Below are 18,296 nucleotides of genomic sequence, written 5' to 3' on the forward strand. Positions count from 1 at the left end.
GAATCGCAAGAGGGAATCAGGCATGGGTAATCCAATGGTGAAGATTTCACAGCGATCGGTGCAGTAAGATATGAGATCTGAATTGCCTGCACTTGCATGTACATTTTTTCCTTCGCGTTTTCGAAGTGATTTACTCCAGGCTAGGTCTTAATATAGCCTTCCCATGGCTCACCTCATTGAACAAAATCGATTGGTGGAGGTGCCAAGGCGAACAGACGAGCTGTTTCGGAGAACTTGCGTATCTGCGTCATATGCCGGCTTTTTTAGACCTTACCGGTATCCGTGCCGCGTAGAGATTAGTGCTGTGCGCCACTTTACCCGCATTCCAAGCCATAGGCATTGGGGTCTTTCAGTGGGGCAGGCACGGAGCCATGGATAAATAAAGGACGGTTGACAGGTGAATGTCGCCATAGTCATAGTTACATTTTGAAGGTGAGATGCTAAGATGTCTAATATATTTATGTTGTCTCATTATTTATGGCGTCTGATGGCTTAAAAACGTCAGATGAACAAGTCGATGCGGTAAGATCAGTTATCAATGTGGACCATTTCTGATTTTGTGAAACTACGCCTCTTGTTCATAAAAACCTTGAAAATTTGGAGCTGGACTTAACATATTTTAAAAACGTATTTTTGTCTATGCAACCATCAGGATGGAGGATGACTGCATTATGCCATGTACTAGATATGCTTTGTACTGTTCCAAAATTTTTGGGATTGTGTGCACCAGACTTTTTTACATTAATGGTCCTGGAAGGTAAGAATTGTAAATATGCTGGAAAAGTCACTTGGGATCTCAGCTCAACTGAACCCACACCTAAAATCCAGTCCCCACAACTGACAAGGCTGCACAATCATGCATTTATGCAAATTAAAGCAATTCTGATGACTCATTGGGCTGATTTGGAAGATATTCATGGATTCTTCTCACTGAATGGCTCTAGACATTTCTTTGGTCACTAGCAAATAATCCAGGCATGCCCATCACCCATACAGCTCCATTAAAACAGCAGAAGGCTGAAGGTACATAACTCCTCACATGCATTTAGAGGTCTCATTGTCTGAAACTTGGGTGTTTTTTGTGCTTTTAGCCCCGAGACCATTTTTATCCAGAAACATACATTGGATAGAACACAGAAATTGCTCTCTGTGAGTGATGTGAGATGAAGGCAAGCTGTTCCCAAAACTTTCACAGCATAACTGGCAACACTCATGTAACTCAACAAGGGATACTGCTTGCAGGTTGCAGCAAAATCTTTCAAACATATCATACACAACATTTCCTTTGAATGCACCCAGTGCCCATGTCTGTTGCTGCTCACCAGTAGATGTTTAAGCCACCTACCATCCACTGACGACACTGACACCCTCAGATGCGGGGCCCCGAGCCTGCACTCAAAACAACAGCGTCTCATGACTGGCCAGGGAGAGACAAGAGAACACAGAACATCTTGTATATGTCACGATTCAACATTTCTGGATTGCACGTGAAAATCATTGGAACAATAAATTGGAGATGAAAGTACATGATGTCACACTGATATATACCCCTAAATATAGGGTGAATTTATCATAGATCGGTGAAAATTATTTTTAATCTTTGTTAAATGGTATCCTTATGAAATTTGCATTTGAAGCTATCAAGAATGGGGAATGTATAGAGGGTATAATGGTGATGTCAAGCACCATCCCAAACACTCGCTGTGGCACGCGGAAATCCACAGCTCCGCGAGTCTCCAGTTCTTTGGGAGAGTTTAACATTGGAGAGAAGGCATATTCTTCACGAATTCGGAGCCTAGTACGTTAGGAAATATGCATAAAAGGAGCATTACATAAAGCACAACATTTTTCTATTGATTTACAGAGCGTCACCACATAACTGTGATCTGGGTATAAAGCTAGGATGGGGTTTCTTGTTCTTTGTTCAGCGGAATGTTTGGTTTTGTGTTCATAAAGTTATTGAAGTTTTTTGGGATCCACCTTTTATTTGAGCTGGGGTTTGCTAACAAAATTCTCCTACAAAATCTTTAAGATCCCAAAAAGCAATATCAAAACTGATGAATAACTGACAGCGGCCCTGTCGTGGAAGACTGCTATTTCGTGCGCTTCAGTTACATAGCCCTCTGGCTTTTTTCGAGTAGACGCGTATGTAGGCTTGGTGGGCGGTGTAAGCGCGATTGGTTGGTAGCGTAGATAAAGTCAATGGATAAGTTCAGCTCAGTGTCATACATGGAGAAACACATTGTATCGGACTTAACATAGGTGAGCAGATGTAGCGATGCTAACTTTGCATGGCTGGGCTGCTCTGTGAGAAGGAAATCATTCCTCCGCCCCTGCTTCATTGACCTCCGAGCCCCGATCACGCAGCCGCCTGACGTCCCAGATGGTGTAGTTTTGTACATAACTTTGTGGAGTGGATGAGTGGAGAAATCTCTGATCCCAAATAAATGATGCAAACCATGTTCTCCCTGATTTGGACCCAAATTCTTCGCAAAGTTGGGGGAGGGCTAGTATCCCGTCCAACCAAATAGTAAACTATGCCCTTGGTCCCATATTAAGTATATATAGACCAGCAAAAGCCTAGGCAGGTATCACATTGCCCCAGAAAGTGAGAAAGATTGTACATTGGCTATAATGTAGCTGCATTAAGTAATATACCTCAGATGCTCCTATTTATATGTTACATATTTTTTATATTAGTTATAGATGCTCCTAGTTATATGTTACATGTTTTTCATATTTGTTATAGATGCTCCTATTTATATGGTTTGCACAACATTTTAACCTTACATTTGTCATAATGTGTTCTAGAGAATAATTCAACAGGTGCACAATATTTTAAGCATTGGTTTCTATCAGCTGTACCTGGGACTTTTACCTTTACAGTGTGATTGTCAATATCAACAACTTTCTATCAAGCCCACAGCCTCAAAAAATACATTAGGTGTGAGCATAGGCTTAGGTTGGAAGCACTTGCTTAGAAAGCTAGATAATTTAGGGTCTGCAAGCAGCCAATATCTAATGACCTTTGGCTTCACTGAAGCCAGCTAGAACATGGGGTTAACTGTCATTTGCTGCCAAAGGATGTCATTCAGTACCAGCTGTGAGTGCAGTACAAATTCTGCTAGCTTATTTTGTTCTTGCTACAAGCTGTGTTTTTTTTTTAATTTCATAATTTTTGTTGTCTTTCCCAAGACTCAAAACCAAATTTCAGGTACTGCAGGCCATTGATGAACAATTCAACATCACTAGTTCAGGGACAGAGCACAAGGCATTCTGCTGGCATGTGGTGTCTCCTTCCTTCCAGTCATGCAGGACTTTGACCAAAATGCCAGGGTAGGCTGTTTTGGGAGATGCCTGCTGCTGCTCTGGTTTGCTGAATGGCTATTGATTTCACAGGGTCAGCAGCATCAAACACTTCATTTCATCCTCACATTGGCTTCTGGTGCCATACCTCAGTTGGTACAAGTGCTGGACACCTGACCACCTCGTGCAGCGCTAGACACCTGACCACCATGTGGCAAAATGTGGGTGTGCGTGCACTAGAACAGCGCTGATGCATTGCGTGGATTCGCCAAATGATAATGGGCTTAGAGGTCCGTCTGGCCCGAGGAGGCAGTGTCGTCTCACTGCATGGCACCTTACAGTATTGTATAAAACAAATTCTTAGTAAATTCGATTGATGTCGGGGATCTTCATATTTTCATTTTTGCCGTTCGTACGTACGTCCGTTCCATCTCATTTACAAAGTTTTTGTTTCATTATGAATACGCAGGGCTTCGCACCAAAGTGGTGTGTTGGAGCTATTCAAGTAGGCTCACACACTTGAAAGAAGGGAAGTTTGGGAGAAAACCGATGAGTTGATGCCATTGGTTTCGTGTCAGGTGTTAAGCTTATTTTGTGTGGAACTAAATATACCTTTTGATAGACCCATTCATTTGTAACAGCCAAATGAAATGGAATGTGATGCGATGAGGGTACCAAGAGCTGGTGCGCATAGTGTTTATACACTATATTTCAGTATGTATTGTTTCCTACAGCTGTTTTTTATGCCTAATTCGATCAGAATGTGCAAGATGTACTCGAAGGTACTCGCATGCATGTACACGGGAGGCTATTTAGCACATTAAGATGAGGTTTTTTGGCATTTTAGGTTGCTCATTTTTGTGAGCTTTAATTTTGCATGCTGTAAGTTATATTTGTGACCTCTCATCAGTTTTGAACCTCGTCTCGGTAAATATTGGCCCTGACCGTTTTCGTAGTCTTTTAAGGTGTGCTTATTTATCATTGCATGCTAACACGAACAAACTGGAGAAACGGGCAGCCATCCGTTTGAAGGGAATGTTTTGCATTCGAAAAAAGAATAAAACAACTATCAGATATGATGAAATATGCTTACTTAAAGCTATTGGTGTGCAGTTGCTGGGAAAAACTGCTCTATACAACACTGTTTCGGTATTTAGTCAATATGTTCTTCAATGCGTCATTATTAAAAGGCAATTAAGGTGACCTTACAATAATTATGTACGTGATGTTCGTAAGGTAAGCTGTATTTGTACGCAAGTTGTTAAGTGCGCTTGCGAGGAACATTATTTACATAGATATGACAGAAGTAATAGCCTTATTAATTAGGGGAAAACCAGGGGAATGGAGATGTAGATGGAATCATGTTTCGGCAACATGTATTTTTTAGGAATTGTCGGTCACGGACCTTGCTGTCAAAGTAAAAATTCAAATATTTGAATTTTGGATTCCGTGAGCAAGGTCTGTGACCGAAAATTGACAACAAAAAAACTGTGACCAAAACATGATGTAATCCATCTATATCTCCATTCTCCTGGTTTCCTCAAGGGCATTAGGCTATGTATGCTGTCCTATCTAAGCTGTATTTCCGATGAGTTTTCGGTCACAGACCTTGCTCACAGAGTCAAAAATTCAAATGTTCGATTTTTTTACTGCGAGCAAGATTCGTGACCGAAATTTTACTTAGCTTTACTTTTTACTTTTACTACAGCTTACTTAGCGAGCACCGTGCACATATTTATTGTGACGGGTCATCTTAATCCTATGTTAATGCTTGCCATGCCTCACGTTGTACAAGCACTGTGCCATCTTATAAGTATGTTCCTCAATACGTCATTGTTTGATTACGTCATGGAATGTTTGTATGACGTTGAGGTACTGACAAACCAGCCGTATGAAATTGCCGGGGGATTGTAGTACAAAAGACAGTAGTAATACCGTATGTCTGGGGGAAAAAAACCCAGAAGAATGGATATATGGATGCATTGGCATTTCAGCAACATGCCTTTATCGAAACGGATAGCAGAAGCGTTTGGTCGAAACGAATAGCAGAAGCACTTTTGAAGCACAACAGCAAGCAGAAGCACAGAAGCTATTCGTTTGATGAAGTCATGTTGCCGAAATACCAGGCGTCTACATCTATTCTCCTGTTTTTTGTTCTCTCCGAGGATTAAGATTTTACGACCATGTGCATAATGTCCATCGCCAATGCACTTAACGGCTTAAGTAATTTTGCTTGTAGTTCTTCAAACTCATCGAAGGATAGCATCACGGGCTGGGAGTGTTCGCTGAGCCAAATATCGTCATGTGCTCGCAGTTTTGGCCCTCTTTTGTGGTACTTTGCAAATTTATCCCTGAGGTTAAGACGTTTTTCTTGTATTCACGTACTTGGTTATGGCGTTATTCTTTAAGTTATTCGATTACAAGTTAATTTTCGTAATAGTTAACACGTGAATGAACCATGTCCAAATTATTTTATGGTGCTGCACAAAACGTGCTTGGTAATTGAAGCTTGCACAGCTTACTCAATATTGTGAGCCAATTAGCGTCCGCATTATTTGGAAATCACGCTCGCGGACGCCAGATTTGAACAGCTGGACGACAATATGGCCTTGAACGCTGCCTGGCCTGTGGGGTGACAGGATTTGAATGACGTTGCTATGACGCCATGCATGCATGAATGGGCTTGAAATAGTCTGCACATCTTCGTGGGTGTCTAGATCAGAAACTAGAAGGTTTAGGTCTTTAGAAGGAGAGGACTGTGAACTGCACCGAATGATCTTCAAAATGGCTATCTCAGTTCAAACCGCCACACAAATGTGGACCATGCGTTAATACATGATCGAATGAGCAATGTTGCTCGGCTACTGCACTACCTTTTCTCGACTACTGTACTTCTGACTACCGTCCACTACTGTAAGAACCAGACAACGGCAGATGTGACGGCAAGAGATATGTACGAGCCGCGTGAGTCGTGCTCTCAGCGACCCGGACGTTGCAGACATGGGTGTGGCGCGCCTGCTCTGGATCCGGCTGAAGGCGTCGCTGGCCTGCCTGTGGGCGCTGGTCGGTCGGGCCTTCTGCTGTCGCAAGTGGCGCCGCAAGCTCTCCAACGTCGGCCCGCCCATCTCGGTGGACGTGCAGTCGGTGCCGACCGACCATGGCGAGCAGGTGGGACATGCCATGGCGAACAGGCGGGACATGCCATGGCGAGCAGGTGGGACGTGCTGTGGCGAGCAGGTGGGACATCCCATGGCGAGCAGGTGGGACATGCTATGGCGAGCAGGTGTGACATGCTATGGCGAGCAGGTGGGACAGCCCTGGGGGCAAGCGGGACATGCCCAGGCGAGCAGGCGGGACATGTCATGGCGAGCAGGTGGGACATGCTATGGCGAGCAGGTGGGACATACCTGGGGGACAGGTGGGACATGCCCTGGTGCGCAGGCGGGACATGTCATGGCGAACAGGCGGGACGTGCCATGGCGAGCAGGTGGGACATGCCCTGGCGAGCAGATGGGACATGCCATGGCGAGCAGGTGGGACATTTCATGGTGAGGAGGTGGGACATAAAATGGCGTGGCACGAGCGGACGTGTCAGTTGCGTTTATTTTGGGGGCGTTATCGTAATATTTGTCTCTAATGTTGTCAGTCCAACTATGATCGTATTTTTGGAGTTGGGGACAGGGCATGGTAACGAACCTCAGTGGCACGCGCTGTTTGACGAGCAGGCTATCAGCCTGCCAGAAAGAACGATCCCATGCATGGCCAGGGATCCGCACTATAATCAAAGTACGCGCATACTGATATAAAAGTACGCAATAACAACTCGGTTTTGTTACTCAGACGCTGAAATCATTAAAGTGGTGCATGTCTGAACAATGCCTGTGCGAGAATCCGCGTGAACAGTTATTACAAAGCCGTTGCGGGCATGGGTCGAAGGTGACTAATTTGTTGCGAAATGTGTGTGAGGTGTTTTGCTTAAGCGGGTGAACGCCACGAACGAAATTGTAATATCGTGCTCGTTGTTGAGCGTACCGATACGGGGCAAACGTGGTTCGTCTTAGACAAAATATACTTGGTTGCTGCAAGATTTAAGTGCTGTGCGTATCAAAGGTTATACTGGGCAAGGTGGTCGAGAGCCAGCCGTACGTTTTCAAGTGCACTTCCCATATGATATGGAGGTGTTGCTTTGCTATCGTCATTTTGTCTTACTTGTGTTTGGCTTTCTACTAGCTTGCCCCTTGTCGGTAGCAGTCACGTGTGACTGCATGCTAATGTGAACTAGGAAGCTCGGCGGTTATTTTGCATTGTGCGCGGTCCTGGGCATAATATGCACTTTGAAACCGTGTTATAGATCAATACGAACTTAGTTGCTCGTCATTGCGAAGTACGATACGATGGCTAATTTTGAGGTGGAAGTGTAGACCAGACACCTGGTTTTTAAACGCACGCTGAACTCCCGCTATTTGGCGGCAAACTGTTGTAGCGCGAAGAAACAAAGCAACAGCGGGTGGCTGACCCTTGCTATTGGGCCCGTAGCTCACGAATTCCACACAAAAGTGCAGCGGTGGATATCCTGATAACCAAGCCCGAAGGTCGTTCAATGTCTCAAAGTCAAATGGTGACTTTCCAGGTAACGTCAAACCAAGTGTTTGGAAATAAAAGGTAAACAAAGCGTTATTTTTTTCAGCGCCGGGCTGATACTTGGAAGCACCGTGGGTACAAAACCGAGATCCGAATCAGGCCAATTTTGCTATCAAATCTGTTTAAGCCGATGTTTTGATAGTTACCTGCTTTGTTTGGCATAGAGCTTAGCATATGAGAAGTCAATAAGACGATTTGTGTTTTGTACCGGTGTGCTATTAAAACACTCAGCTATATCAAATGCGACGCCTGGAAATCATTTGTTTTTTTAGTGGTCTCATAGAGACCACGCGGAAGAACTAGTCAACACCCCTTTGTCATTTCCCGAGCCCTCGAGGTTTAGTGTGCATAGTGTGGCTGGCAAAACGTGTAGTTGTCTTGTTTCTGGGATGTGCTTGGGACCAAGACTATTATGAACAGCAGTTATTGCCTGATTTCGCGAATTGTGGGATGTTCCTAGTGTAGGCGCGTTTCTCGTATTGGCCCGCAAGAACATTGTGTTTCCCCGTCGGCGTTCGGCATCAAGTCGTGTAGAGCACGGTTTATATATACATATACATATATATATATATATATATATATATATATATATATATATATATATATATATGTGTGTGTGTGTGTGTGTGTGTGTGTGTGGCGTGCGTGCGTGCGTGCGTGCGTGCGTGCGTGCGTGCGTGCGTGCGTGCGTGCGTGTGTGTGTGTGTGTGTGTGTGCTTTCATGCAAGAGCTAGAGTTGATAGCTAAGCTTGTTGGGTCCAGCATATAAAGCCTGAAGAGAAATACACCTACATTTATGAACCGGCCAGAGGTGCTTTTCTATTCTGATCACGTTTGAAAGCCCCCGTCATCAAGTTAGAGCCGTTAAATTACATCGTCGTGCATGGAGCCAAATAAATCAAGCGGAATAAAGTGAAGTTTGCGAAGTGGGCACGGCGGTAGCCGTTTTGTAGCAATGGCTGGGATTTTGATCATGGAATAAGCATGTCCTAGAAAACATTTCAACACCGGGTAAATTTGGGTGATAGGTTTTTCAAGTTTCCAGATGGATTTTCAGCAGCCAGTTCAACGGTATTTCACTGCTAGGTTCTGCTTGACTCCAGCATTGGGGCCATAGTATTGTATGCGACCTCTGTGAACTCCAGGTGATACAAGTTTAACATCTGTAACGATTCGGAGTTGTGCCAGGAGTCACAGCTTGCAGAATTTCTCAGAGAAGCTTTACCTTGGATCGCCCACACCAAGCCCTGTGAATGCGTGCCATTCGCAACTGACATGGACTGTTCGTACGGCGCTCTGGTGTTCGACAACAGCTCTGAAAGTGACTCGCTCGTCGTCGACCACCTTTACGAGACGCTGTTCTCGCATAAGGCGCCGCGCAGGAAGTCAATACTATCAGGGCGGCCGTCAGGAGGCTCGGAGTCGGGCGCGGGCGTGGCATCCCCCTGTGCAGAGTCGTCACGTGCCGCCTCACCCTCGGCCGGCCCCGCGGGGACGGCCGCCTGCGGGGCCGCGGCCGCCAGCGCGCCCTCGGAGGCGGAAAAGTGCCAACGTGAGACGGGGGGAGACCTGGAGGTGGAACTGCCGGCGGCTGTGCAGGCGGTCATCTCGCGCCGTCAGTCGACGCGGGAGCGATTCGCGCGCCGGCAGCGAGCGGTGCGCGACCTGCAGCGGCGCTGCGGCCAGCCGCCGGCCGCCGGCCGGCCGCGCTGGGTGCCGCCCGCGCTGCTGTATCGGCCGCCGCCACTGCCCGCGCTCCAGCGCCAGCTGCTGGAGCCCGGCGAACTGGCCGACACGGTCCCCGAGCCGCCGCTGCTCACCTACGCTCAGATTGATGAGTTCACCAGCCGGCAGTCGGGGTGCGCTGCTGACGAGGAACGCCCAGATAAGGCGGAGCGTCTCAGAGAGACTGGGGTCTCGGAAAGGCTACCGGCACATTGCATAAGGCGGAGCGTCTCAGGGAGACTGGGGTCTCCGAAAGGCTACCGGCACATTGCATAAGCGCAGCGTCTTATCAGAGATGACCTTCTCGCCACCCATGAATACCAATGCGTCAACATAGCTTTGGAACTGGGGTCACGGGTGCTATCGGTGAGTCAGATACGTCCTGATGTCTTAAGCTCATGGACAGGCGACCTCTAGACTCCTTGATTGGGCTTGATTTCACGGTAATGTACCAGTGTTGGATGCCCTCGTTGTTTGGATTTTTACGGGGATATTTTGATGATGGGCGGACTTGTGTGAGCCCGGAAGACAGTTCCTTAAATGCCAAGCTCGATCAGAAAATTGTTCAAGAATTCTAGCCTCTGGCAGTTTGGAAAAGTTCAAGCTTAGGAAATGGAAAGAATGGAAGACACTAAGTCTTTAGTTTTACATCTTGAACCATCATGACACCGAATATGGCGTGGTCTGTTGTAACTTCATTACTTTGACATGCGGGGAGGTAATAATCTAGAATGAAAGGCGTGCCGTTCTATCTGAGAAGTGAGAAGTTAAAAATGCGTTACATCTTCGGCTTATTTAAGAGCGGTTTAGGTGAAAGTAAGTTAAAGGTACTTGTTCCGTTGTTTGACAACAATAAATGAGTCAAAGGTAGAGGGTTGCTGATGAGAAATTTATGCATTGATGTGTGGCATGACAAGGATGTGCTTTACTTTTTTACTTCTTTGCAAACGAGGAAATTATAGATCGTGGGAAGTTTAGCTGTCGCATTTTGAGAATATAAAAACATGTTCAAGAAAAGCAAGTATTGTGCCGGTATTGCTCGATATTGGTGCATGCAACAATGCTGACCACTGGCTCATATGCCAGTGAGGCCGGTGAGCAACCCGAATGAACGGAGGCCAAACGTTGGCATCGTTAGTACCTTTCCTTAAGCTTTATTTACCTATTGGCCAAAGACGGGCCTCTCTTCGATGCACTCATGACGATTCAGGTGTCAGCTTTATTAGTGAACCCAATGTAATCGGTACTGACCTTAGTTAGTCCTAAATGGGTTCTGGATCACGTTTTGCCCTGTATCTGAATCACGGCAAGGTTTGGCGCCTGATTTGTACCCCGACACCTGGTTGGACGTTGCATAAAGCCATAATTTTTGCCCGTCAGGGCATCAAGAAACCTTTTGGTTTACGTGACTCACAAATACTAGAGAAAAATGTATCTTACGCTCTCCTCTGGACATATATTTCCAGGACCGCTGTAAATCTTGTTACGTAGCTTACTCTTAGATCATAATTATTTTTTTCCATCGCGCCTCAAATCCATCGTGACTTCTGTATGCCGCGCCGCAGCCGTCACAATCGGATGCCACAGCTTGACAAATGTACGAGCGGACGAACTTTTGGAAGTTTGCCTGTTGAAAGCATGACCTTTTCTGTTTCGACATGTAATCTTCGTAGGTCAGTACCATATCCTTAACTGCAAATTGTGAGCACAAATTATCCAACTTGCCGTCGCGTACGAAAGCGTAAGCCGCGCTGGACGTGATATCACCTATCACGCTCGGCCATGCTCGGTAGCAGGCTGCGGAGGAAAGCCGCCACAGGAAGCCGAGCCTTGTCGAACTCGCAAACTAGTGAACCGATCGCCGTCAAATCCACGTTTGATTCACAGGTGCAACATGCGTGCCTGCGGTAGGCGAATATATTGGGTTCAAGGTCATGCCGGTTAAACAACAGTTCGGATAAGGTCAGGGGTTATGAGTGGCTAGGAAAACGGACAGTGTGAGGCCCGGTGGGGCCGCTCTCGGCGCCTGGTCACACAGCCGTAATCTGGCCGTGGTGAGGCCCGGTGAGGCCGCTCTCGGCGCCTGGTCACACAGCCGTAATCTGGCCGTGGTGAGGCCCGGTGAGGCCGCTCTCGGCGCCTGGTCACACAGCCGTAATCTGGCCGTGGTGAGGCCCGGTGAGGCCGCTCTCGGCGCCTAGTCACACGGCCGTAATCTGGCCGTGGTGAGGCCCGGTGAGGCCGCTCTCGGCGCCTGGTCACACAGCCATAATCTGGCCGTGGTGAGGCCCGGTGAGGCCGCTCTCGGCGTCTAGTCACACGGCCGTAATCTGGCCGTGGTGAGGCCCGGTGGGGCCGCTCTCGGCGCCTAGTCACACAGCCGTAATCTGGCCGTGGTGAGGCCCGGTGAGGCCGCTCTCGGCGCCTAGTCACACAGCCGTAATCTGGCCGTGGTGAGGCCGGTGAGGCCGCTCTCGGCGCCTAGTCACACGCCGTAATCTGGCCGTGGTGAGGCCCGGTGAGGCCGCTCTCGGCGCCTGTCACAGCCGTAATCTGGCCGTGGTGAGGCCCGGTGGGGCCGCTCTCGGCGCCTAGTCACACAGCCGTAATCTGGCCGTGGTGAGGCCCGGTGAGGCCGCTCTCGGCGCCTAGTCACACAGCCGTAATCTGGCCGTGGTGAGGCCTGGTGGGGCCGCTCTCGGCGCCTGGTCACACAGCCGTAATCTGGCCGTGGTGAGGCCCGGTGAGGCCGCTCTCGGCGCCTAGTCACACAGCCGTAATCTGGCCGTGGTGAGGCCTGGTGGGGCCGCTCTCGGCGCCTGGTCACACAGCCGTAATCTGGCCGTGAACACTCGCTGACGCGCCATTGTCAAAAACGGGTGGCATTGTATGTCAGGTCATGGAAGCAAAATCGAATACAAAAGCAACGCTGCGGCTGCCACGGTCGTTTCAGAACCCATTGCACTGTTCGACGTTAGGTCAGGAGAGAAGATATGGGAACAGTCAGTGCTCTAGCTGCCACGGCTATTCTCCAAAGCTAAACAGCCGATGATGTCGATGTTGTCACAAGCCAATGAGCCCTAACTAAAAGGTCGGCTTGGTTTTTTGTTGCCCGTGGCGAAGTGTTGTGGAAATGTACTTAAAAAGCACAAGCGCTGAACACGAGCACTTCAAGCGTGCTGTCGCCACTTTTCTCAGAACCCATCCAGGGACTGTAACGAATTGTCCGCCTACAGACCCACCGTGGTATGAAACGGATCCTTTGGGGTTATGGTGAACGATGGTGAAATGCCGTGATGTGAAAACAAAGGAAACCAGGGTTTGACTGCCAGCACCGTTTTTAAACCGTATTTCTCGGATCGCCGCGAAACATCCACCACTGAAGGCGCCGTCCTATGGAGTCTGGTGAACTCGTCCTATGCCCAAAGTCTTGAAAACAGGCGCTTCCGGTGTCGCTGTGACGGCCTTCCTTGATGTGAACAGCTGATCGTTCCGAAACATGACCAGCTGGATGCACTTTTCAACGCTTCCAGGTTGGTTGGAAAACCGCTGATTGGAACTTCCAACCAAGTTGTCCTGCCTTGTCCGTGCTCAGAGAAGCTATCGTGGTTATCGTCGCAAAACCCTCAACCATACTTGCGCCGGACTAAAGATAAATTTTGCAAAGGAAAAGCCAGCGCTCTAGCTTCCATGGTCTCTCTCAGAACCCATGGTTACAACTTCCATGAAACATTCACCATTAGATTCACCGTAGTCAAAAGCGTGTGCTCAGAGGTTTTGCCGACCTTGGAGGAATGATACGAACATCCGTGGTATCCAAATCAGAACAGCATTTTTACATCCACACAGTTATTATTCTGCGTGAAATATCGCGTTCGGTTTACAATATAGGTAGCGTACAGCTTTCGTGCGGCGGAGGGCGTGATGTGTCTGTGTCCGCCCGGACAGGACGACCCAGGGGCCGGCTGGAGCTGGGAGGAGCCGTCGGCCGTCGTCACCGTGCAGGACAAGATTCGCGCCTACCGGGAGACGCGCTCGCGCGTGTCCGAATCGGAGCAGCAGGCCCCCGAGCCGGACTTCTTCTCGGTGAGGAGGCCGACGCTGTTGTAACGGGAAGAACACGGCACAACCGACCGGCCTGTGCACTCGAGCTTAAACGTTTGCTGGGGAGAGCACGGGCGTGCGAATAGGCTATGACTACACACATAGTAAAACCATAGCTAACCGGAGTGTTGGGGAGTCTTCCGAAATGGCACTCAGCCTGCAACCACGGACAACTGTCCCTGGAGTTCTTCGTCCCACCAATGCCGGCTCGCGCCATGCAGCGCTCATTTTCAGCTCACTGGGTGGGTGGATACTGTTTCTAATCATATCAAACATCCTGAGCGTGAGCCTGTGTCGCAATGCACTATGGCGATCATTACAACAATACTACGAACACGAATATGTACTGGCTGGACGGTGTTCACCTAGAAACTAGACGGAAGAAGTTGGCTGTGTGGTGGGTGATGGATTATTTTCCGTTCACGGGGCACATCGGGGAAAATTGTCGGTTGTATCTCGCAAAGGACCCGCACCGTTATCCCTAGCGTAGGCCTTGTCCAAATATATGGTAATTGATATGTATGAAGTGCAAGCAATCACATAGGCGCTGTTTTAGTCGGGGTGATCTGAGTGTGCGGATATGAGGTCCAGAGCAGCACCTGACCGCCGATTCGATTGTCTGATTGTCTGACTGCAGGACATGGCTCCGAGCATAAGGCGCTCGCAGAGGGTGCTGGTCGGGTCGGAGGAGCCCTCGGCCGCCGTCGACGCTGCTGGTCTCTCCTCCCGGCTGGCCTACACCGACAGCATGGTGATGCCACAGGTGGGACTCGCTGCTGGTCTCTCCTCCCGGCTAGCCTACACCGACAGCATGGTGATGCCGCAGGTGGGACTCGCTGCTGGTCTCTCCTCCCGGCTAGCCTACACTGGCAGCATGGTGATGCCACAGGTGGGACTCGCTGCAGGTCTCTCCTCCCGGCTGGCTTACACCGACAGCTTGTGAGGTCTCCTCCGGCTGGCTTACACCGACAGCATTGTGATGCTACAGGTGGGACTCGCTGCAGGTCTCTCCTCCCGGCTGGCCTACACCGACAGCATGATGATGCCACAGGTGGGACTCGCTGCAGGTCTCTCCTCCCGGCTGGCCTACACCGACATCATGGTGATGCCACAGGTGGGACTCGCTGCAGGTCACTTCACTGGCCACCACCAGTTGCAGTCTAACCCGGCATGGACGGATATAAAGCCGCCTTTGGATTACCGAGATTTCTATCTCGAGAACCAGTAAACGATTTTGAAGGGTTGAGCCAACGTTTGTCCCCAGACACACTTGGCGCCCAAAAGTGGTTTTGTCACCCAAAAGTCATAGTCACATTACAGGTCAGGCCGAGTCATGATATTCGGATGCGTATCAGCCTAGCTGGCAGTGGCTCAGACGCCCACGTGGGGGGCTGGGCGCGCTTTGGGTGTGCACAGCCGCTCGGCGACAACATGGCGTCGTGGTTACGCTGCTCCATGAAATGGTTGGGCGAGGACGACAGCGGTGCATCCTGGCTGTAGAAGACATACCAGGGGATTATCAGATGTGTAATCTGCAGACGTCTTATCCCGGTACCCATTTACTCTGGCGAAACTTGTAAACACTGACCAAGAGTGGATGCCCCACCCACCCTCCTCAGATGGGATGTAAACACCCCATGCGGAGGGCCACGGACCACCAACATCACGCGATCTTCCCGAGACCGGATAAAAAACGGCAAATGATACTCACGTCAAACATGACAGGCAGGCGGCTCAAAACCATTTGGGGTCAGCTGATGATTGATTCTCTCTATTTCGGAGATAGTACCATTGACTCTCCATTTCGGAGACCAGTATCAGTATTAGTATCAGTATATTGGAAACCATCCACATAGTGGCTATTACGGCTTCATATCATAAAGGTGCGGTATGATAAGGCACACACGAAAGGTATACACTAAGATGATACGAGAAGTGGTGAATCAGTTGAAACAGACCTATCACTGCACAGCGGGTCGTGTGAGATCCGTGGTCGGTGGTCAAAAATCGCATCGCGTATGGCGGTCTTAAACGCGCTCAGTGTTGTGACATGGCGGACGCACGATGGCAGGCGGTTTCAGGCTGCTGCGGCTCGATACGAAGACGCCCTCCGTGTGGTGGTCAGGCGTTGTCCGCGCAGGTGTAGGCTACCGCTGTCCGGGGCGCGCGTTTGTCAGATCGAAGCAGTGGCGCGCGAGACAAGAAAGGGCGCGGACCTTGTGAGGCGCGCCTGCAACTTTCAGCGCCTTAAACACTGATCACTCAGCGGTGCGCCACCGTTACCTCGTTCCTTGGTCATCCAAGGCGAGCTTGTGCCTGGGAACATTGCGCAGCCATGGAGCGGCGCCAAAGAGGAGGTTATCCACCAAGAGCTGCGGCAAATGTTGAGCATCAGCGCCTCCGGGACGCGGCGTCCAGCTGTTTTATCAGGTACCACCAGACATATAATATTCTAGCATAGTACGTTCCAGATAAGTAACCCGAGTGACTTCACACGGAAAAGTGTCTACACTTGCTTGCTGGCTGATGTTTTCTATCGCATTTGACGACGTTTCCAGAAAAGGCCACTAATGGATATGAAAATGAAACAGGGAATTAAGTATTACCGCCTGTCTCACGTGTCACGTGAGTGAAAAAATCTGCCTCTGCTGGGTCGACAGCGTTGGACGAAAACGGAATGTTCTTAAGGCGCGAAGCTTTCTTAACAGCCTCATCATCAATGTGCTGTTAAGGAAGTCAAAGTCACCAGTCATGTCCGTTATCGAAGCGTCAACTCTGCTCATAACGTCTGATCTCACTATGCCGGCCGCTTTTGGTACTGACCCACACTGCTGACCGTATCCGGCTGCCGTCACACTGCTGACCGTATCCGGCTGCCGTCACGCTGCTGACGGTATCTAGCTGCTGTCGCTCCGCTGACGGTGTCCAGCTGCTGTCACACTGCTGACGGTGTCCAGCTGCTGTCCTACGCTGGCCGTATCCAGCTGCCGTCACGCTGCTGACGGTATCTAGCTGCTGTCGCTCCGCTGACGATGTCCAGCTGCTGTCACGCTGCTGATGGTGTCCAGCTGCTGCCCTACGCTGGCCGTGCCCAGCTGCCGTCACGCTGCTGACGGTATCTAGCTGCTGTCGCTCCGCTGGCGGTGTCCAGCTGCTGTCACACTGCTGACGGTGTCCAGCTGCTGTCCTACGCTGGCCGTATCCAGCTGCCGTCACACTGCTGGCAGTACCCAGCTGCTGTCATGCTGCTAACGGTGTCCAGCTACTGTCACACTGCTGACGGCGTCCAGCTGCTGTCACACTACTGACCGTATCCACCTGCCGTCACCCCGCCGGCTGGGCGCTGACTGTACCTGCCGGCTGCCCGCCAGGCCGCTGAGCTGACCGACTTGGTGGAACCGAGCGCCTGGGAGGCGGACGACATCCAGCCGGACGCGCTGCAGAGTCACCAGCGCGCGCTGCGGCTGCAGCAGCTGCAGCGTAAGCGCGAGCAGCGTTCCGGGCCGCCCGTGCGGTGACGCGCCGGCCCCAGCCCCAGCCCACCACGGCCGCCGGCCTGACGTGCAGCCGCCACCGGCGTACCGCGGGACGAGCGCTCAGATGCGGACGGTTGCCTCTGTTTGCGTGGTCTCATGCGGCTGTTGAGAGAGGAGAATGGTCGGTGGCCTCGGCAGTAGTCGTGTTTCTGTTGCTCGCGGTTGATCCGCGGCACGACGCCCTGCTTGCGTTGTAACGAGAGGGCCGGGACGCGGAGCTTTGTTTTCGAATTCCTTGACCGTCCTGTGGCAATCGCGGCCCCTCGCCGGCGAACCGTGATGTGTGGAGAGCTTTGTTATCTTGTATGTCGCTGCGACTTTGGGGGCTAGTGGTGTATGTTGATTTTGTTCCATGAAAACATGAACAAAGGCAGTTATCAAGGAGTCATCGCCGAAATGCCGATTGAGTGTAATCCAGCCTGGGGGAGTCGGCTGGGGTGCGCAAGAAAACGATTAAAAGAAGCAAAAAAAGAGGGTAACAACCCTCTAGTATTCTGCACAGCTGACAAGAAGCGAAGTTGCGCCCAACATATACGGCTTCATTGGTTTCCACTCATTACTGATCCTTATTTTGGCGATTAATCCCACTAGTTTGATAAAGACAGCCACCACCAAGGAAAAGAAGAACGTGTGGTCCTTGCCGTGGTTGATTCTCGTAGGCGCAGGCACGGGGCGGCGAGTGGCGAAGCGAAATGGGGTGCTTCGCCACCCGTGAGTGGCGAAGCATCCCATATTTGGGGAATGCTGAACATGAAACGTACGTTGGCGCACGGAGAGGGTCAACTTCAGAATCAGTTCGGAACCTCCGCCCCTCCCCTCCTCTTCGTTTTCAAGCGTTGCTCCACCTATTATCACTTGACCTTTGATTTGAATTTGTGATTATTAACATTTTGCATGGTTGTCGTCAGACCCTCAACCACCAGGTTGCCATGGAATCCGAGATGGCGTGTCGGCATTCGCCCCGCAAACAGCACTCCAGAATTT

The 18,296-nt window shown here is 50.0% G+C and overlaps 1 protein-coding gene across 1 annotated transcript; it reads left to right on the plus strand.

The window, feature by feature from the left end:
- Positions 1-214: 214 nt before the first annotated feature.
- On the plus strand, positions 215-17,689 carry LOC119100948 (receptor-binding cancer antigen expressed on SiSo cells). Its single transcript, XM_037224162.1, has 5 exons — positions 215-432; positions 6,305-6,474; positions 13,621-13,758; positions 14,414-14,539; positions 17,148-17,689. Exons 2-5 carry the CDS (start codon positions 6,307-6,309, stop codon positions 17,292-17,294), a joined length of 579 nt encoding a protein of 192 aa, XP_037080057.1. The 5' UTR covers positions 215-432; positions 6,305-6,306; the 3' UTR covers positions 17,295-17,689.
- The last annotated feature ends 607 nt before the right edge of the window (positions 17,690-18,296 follow it).

Source organism: Pollicipes pollicipes, unplaced genomic scaffold (genome assembly GCF_011947565.3).
Source record: "Pollicipes pollicipes isolate AB1234 unplaced genomic scaffold, Ppol_2.1 Scaffold_4881;HRSCAF=5763_pilon_pilon_pilon, whole genome shotgun sequence".
In the NCBI taxonomy this organism is placed as follows: domain Eukaryota; kingdom Metazoa; phylum Arthropoda; class Thecostraca; order Pollicipedomorpha; family Pollicipedidae; genus Pollicipes; species Pollicipes pollicipes.

Excerpts from the sequence above, each read along its gene's own strand:
- LOC119100948 (XM_037224162.1), top strand. The coding sequence starts at position 6,307 with ATGGGTGTGGCGCGCCTGCTCTGGATCCGGCTGAAGGCGTCGCTGGCC. Across the intron at positions 13,759-14,413 it reads CCGAGCCGGACTTCTTCTCG|GACATGGCTCCGAGCATAAG; the intron begins GTGAGGAGGCCG and ends GTCTGACTGCAG. Across the intron at positions 14,540-17,147 it reads ACAGCATGGTGATGCCACAG|GCCGCTGAGCTGACCGACTT; the intron begins GTGGGACTCGCT and ends GCTGCCCGCCAG.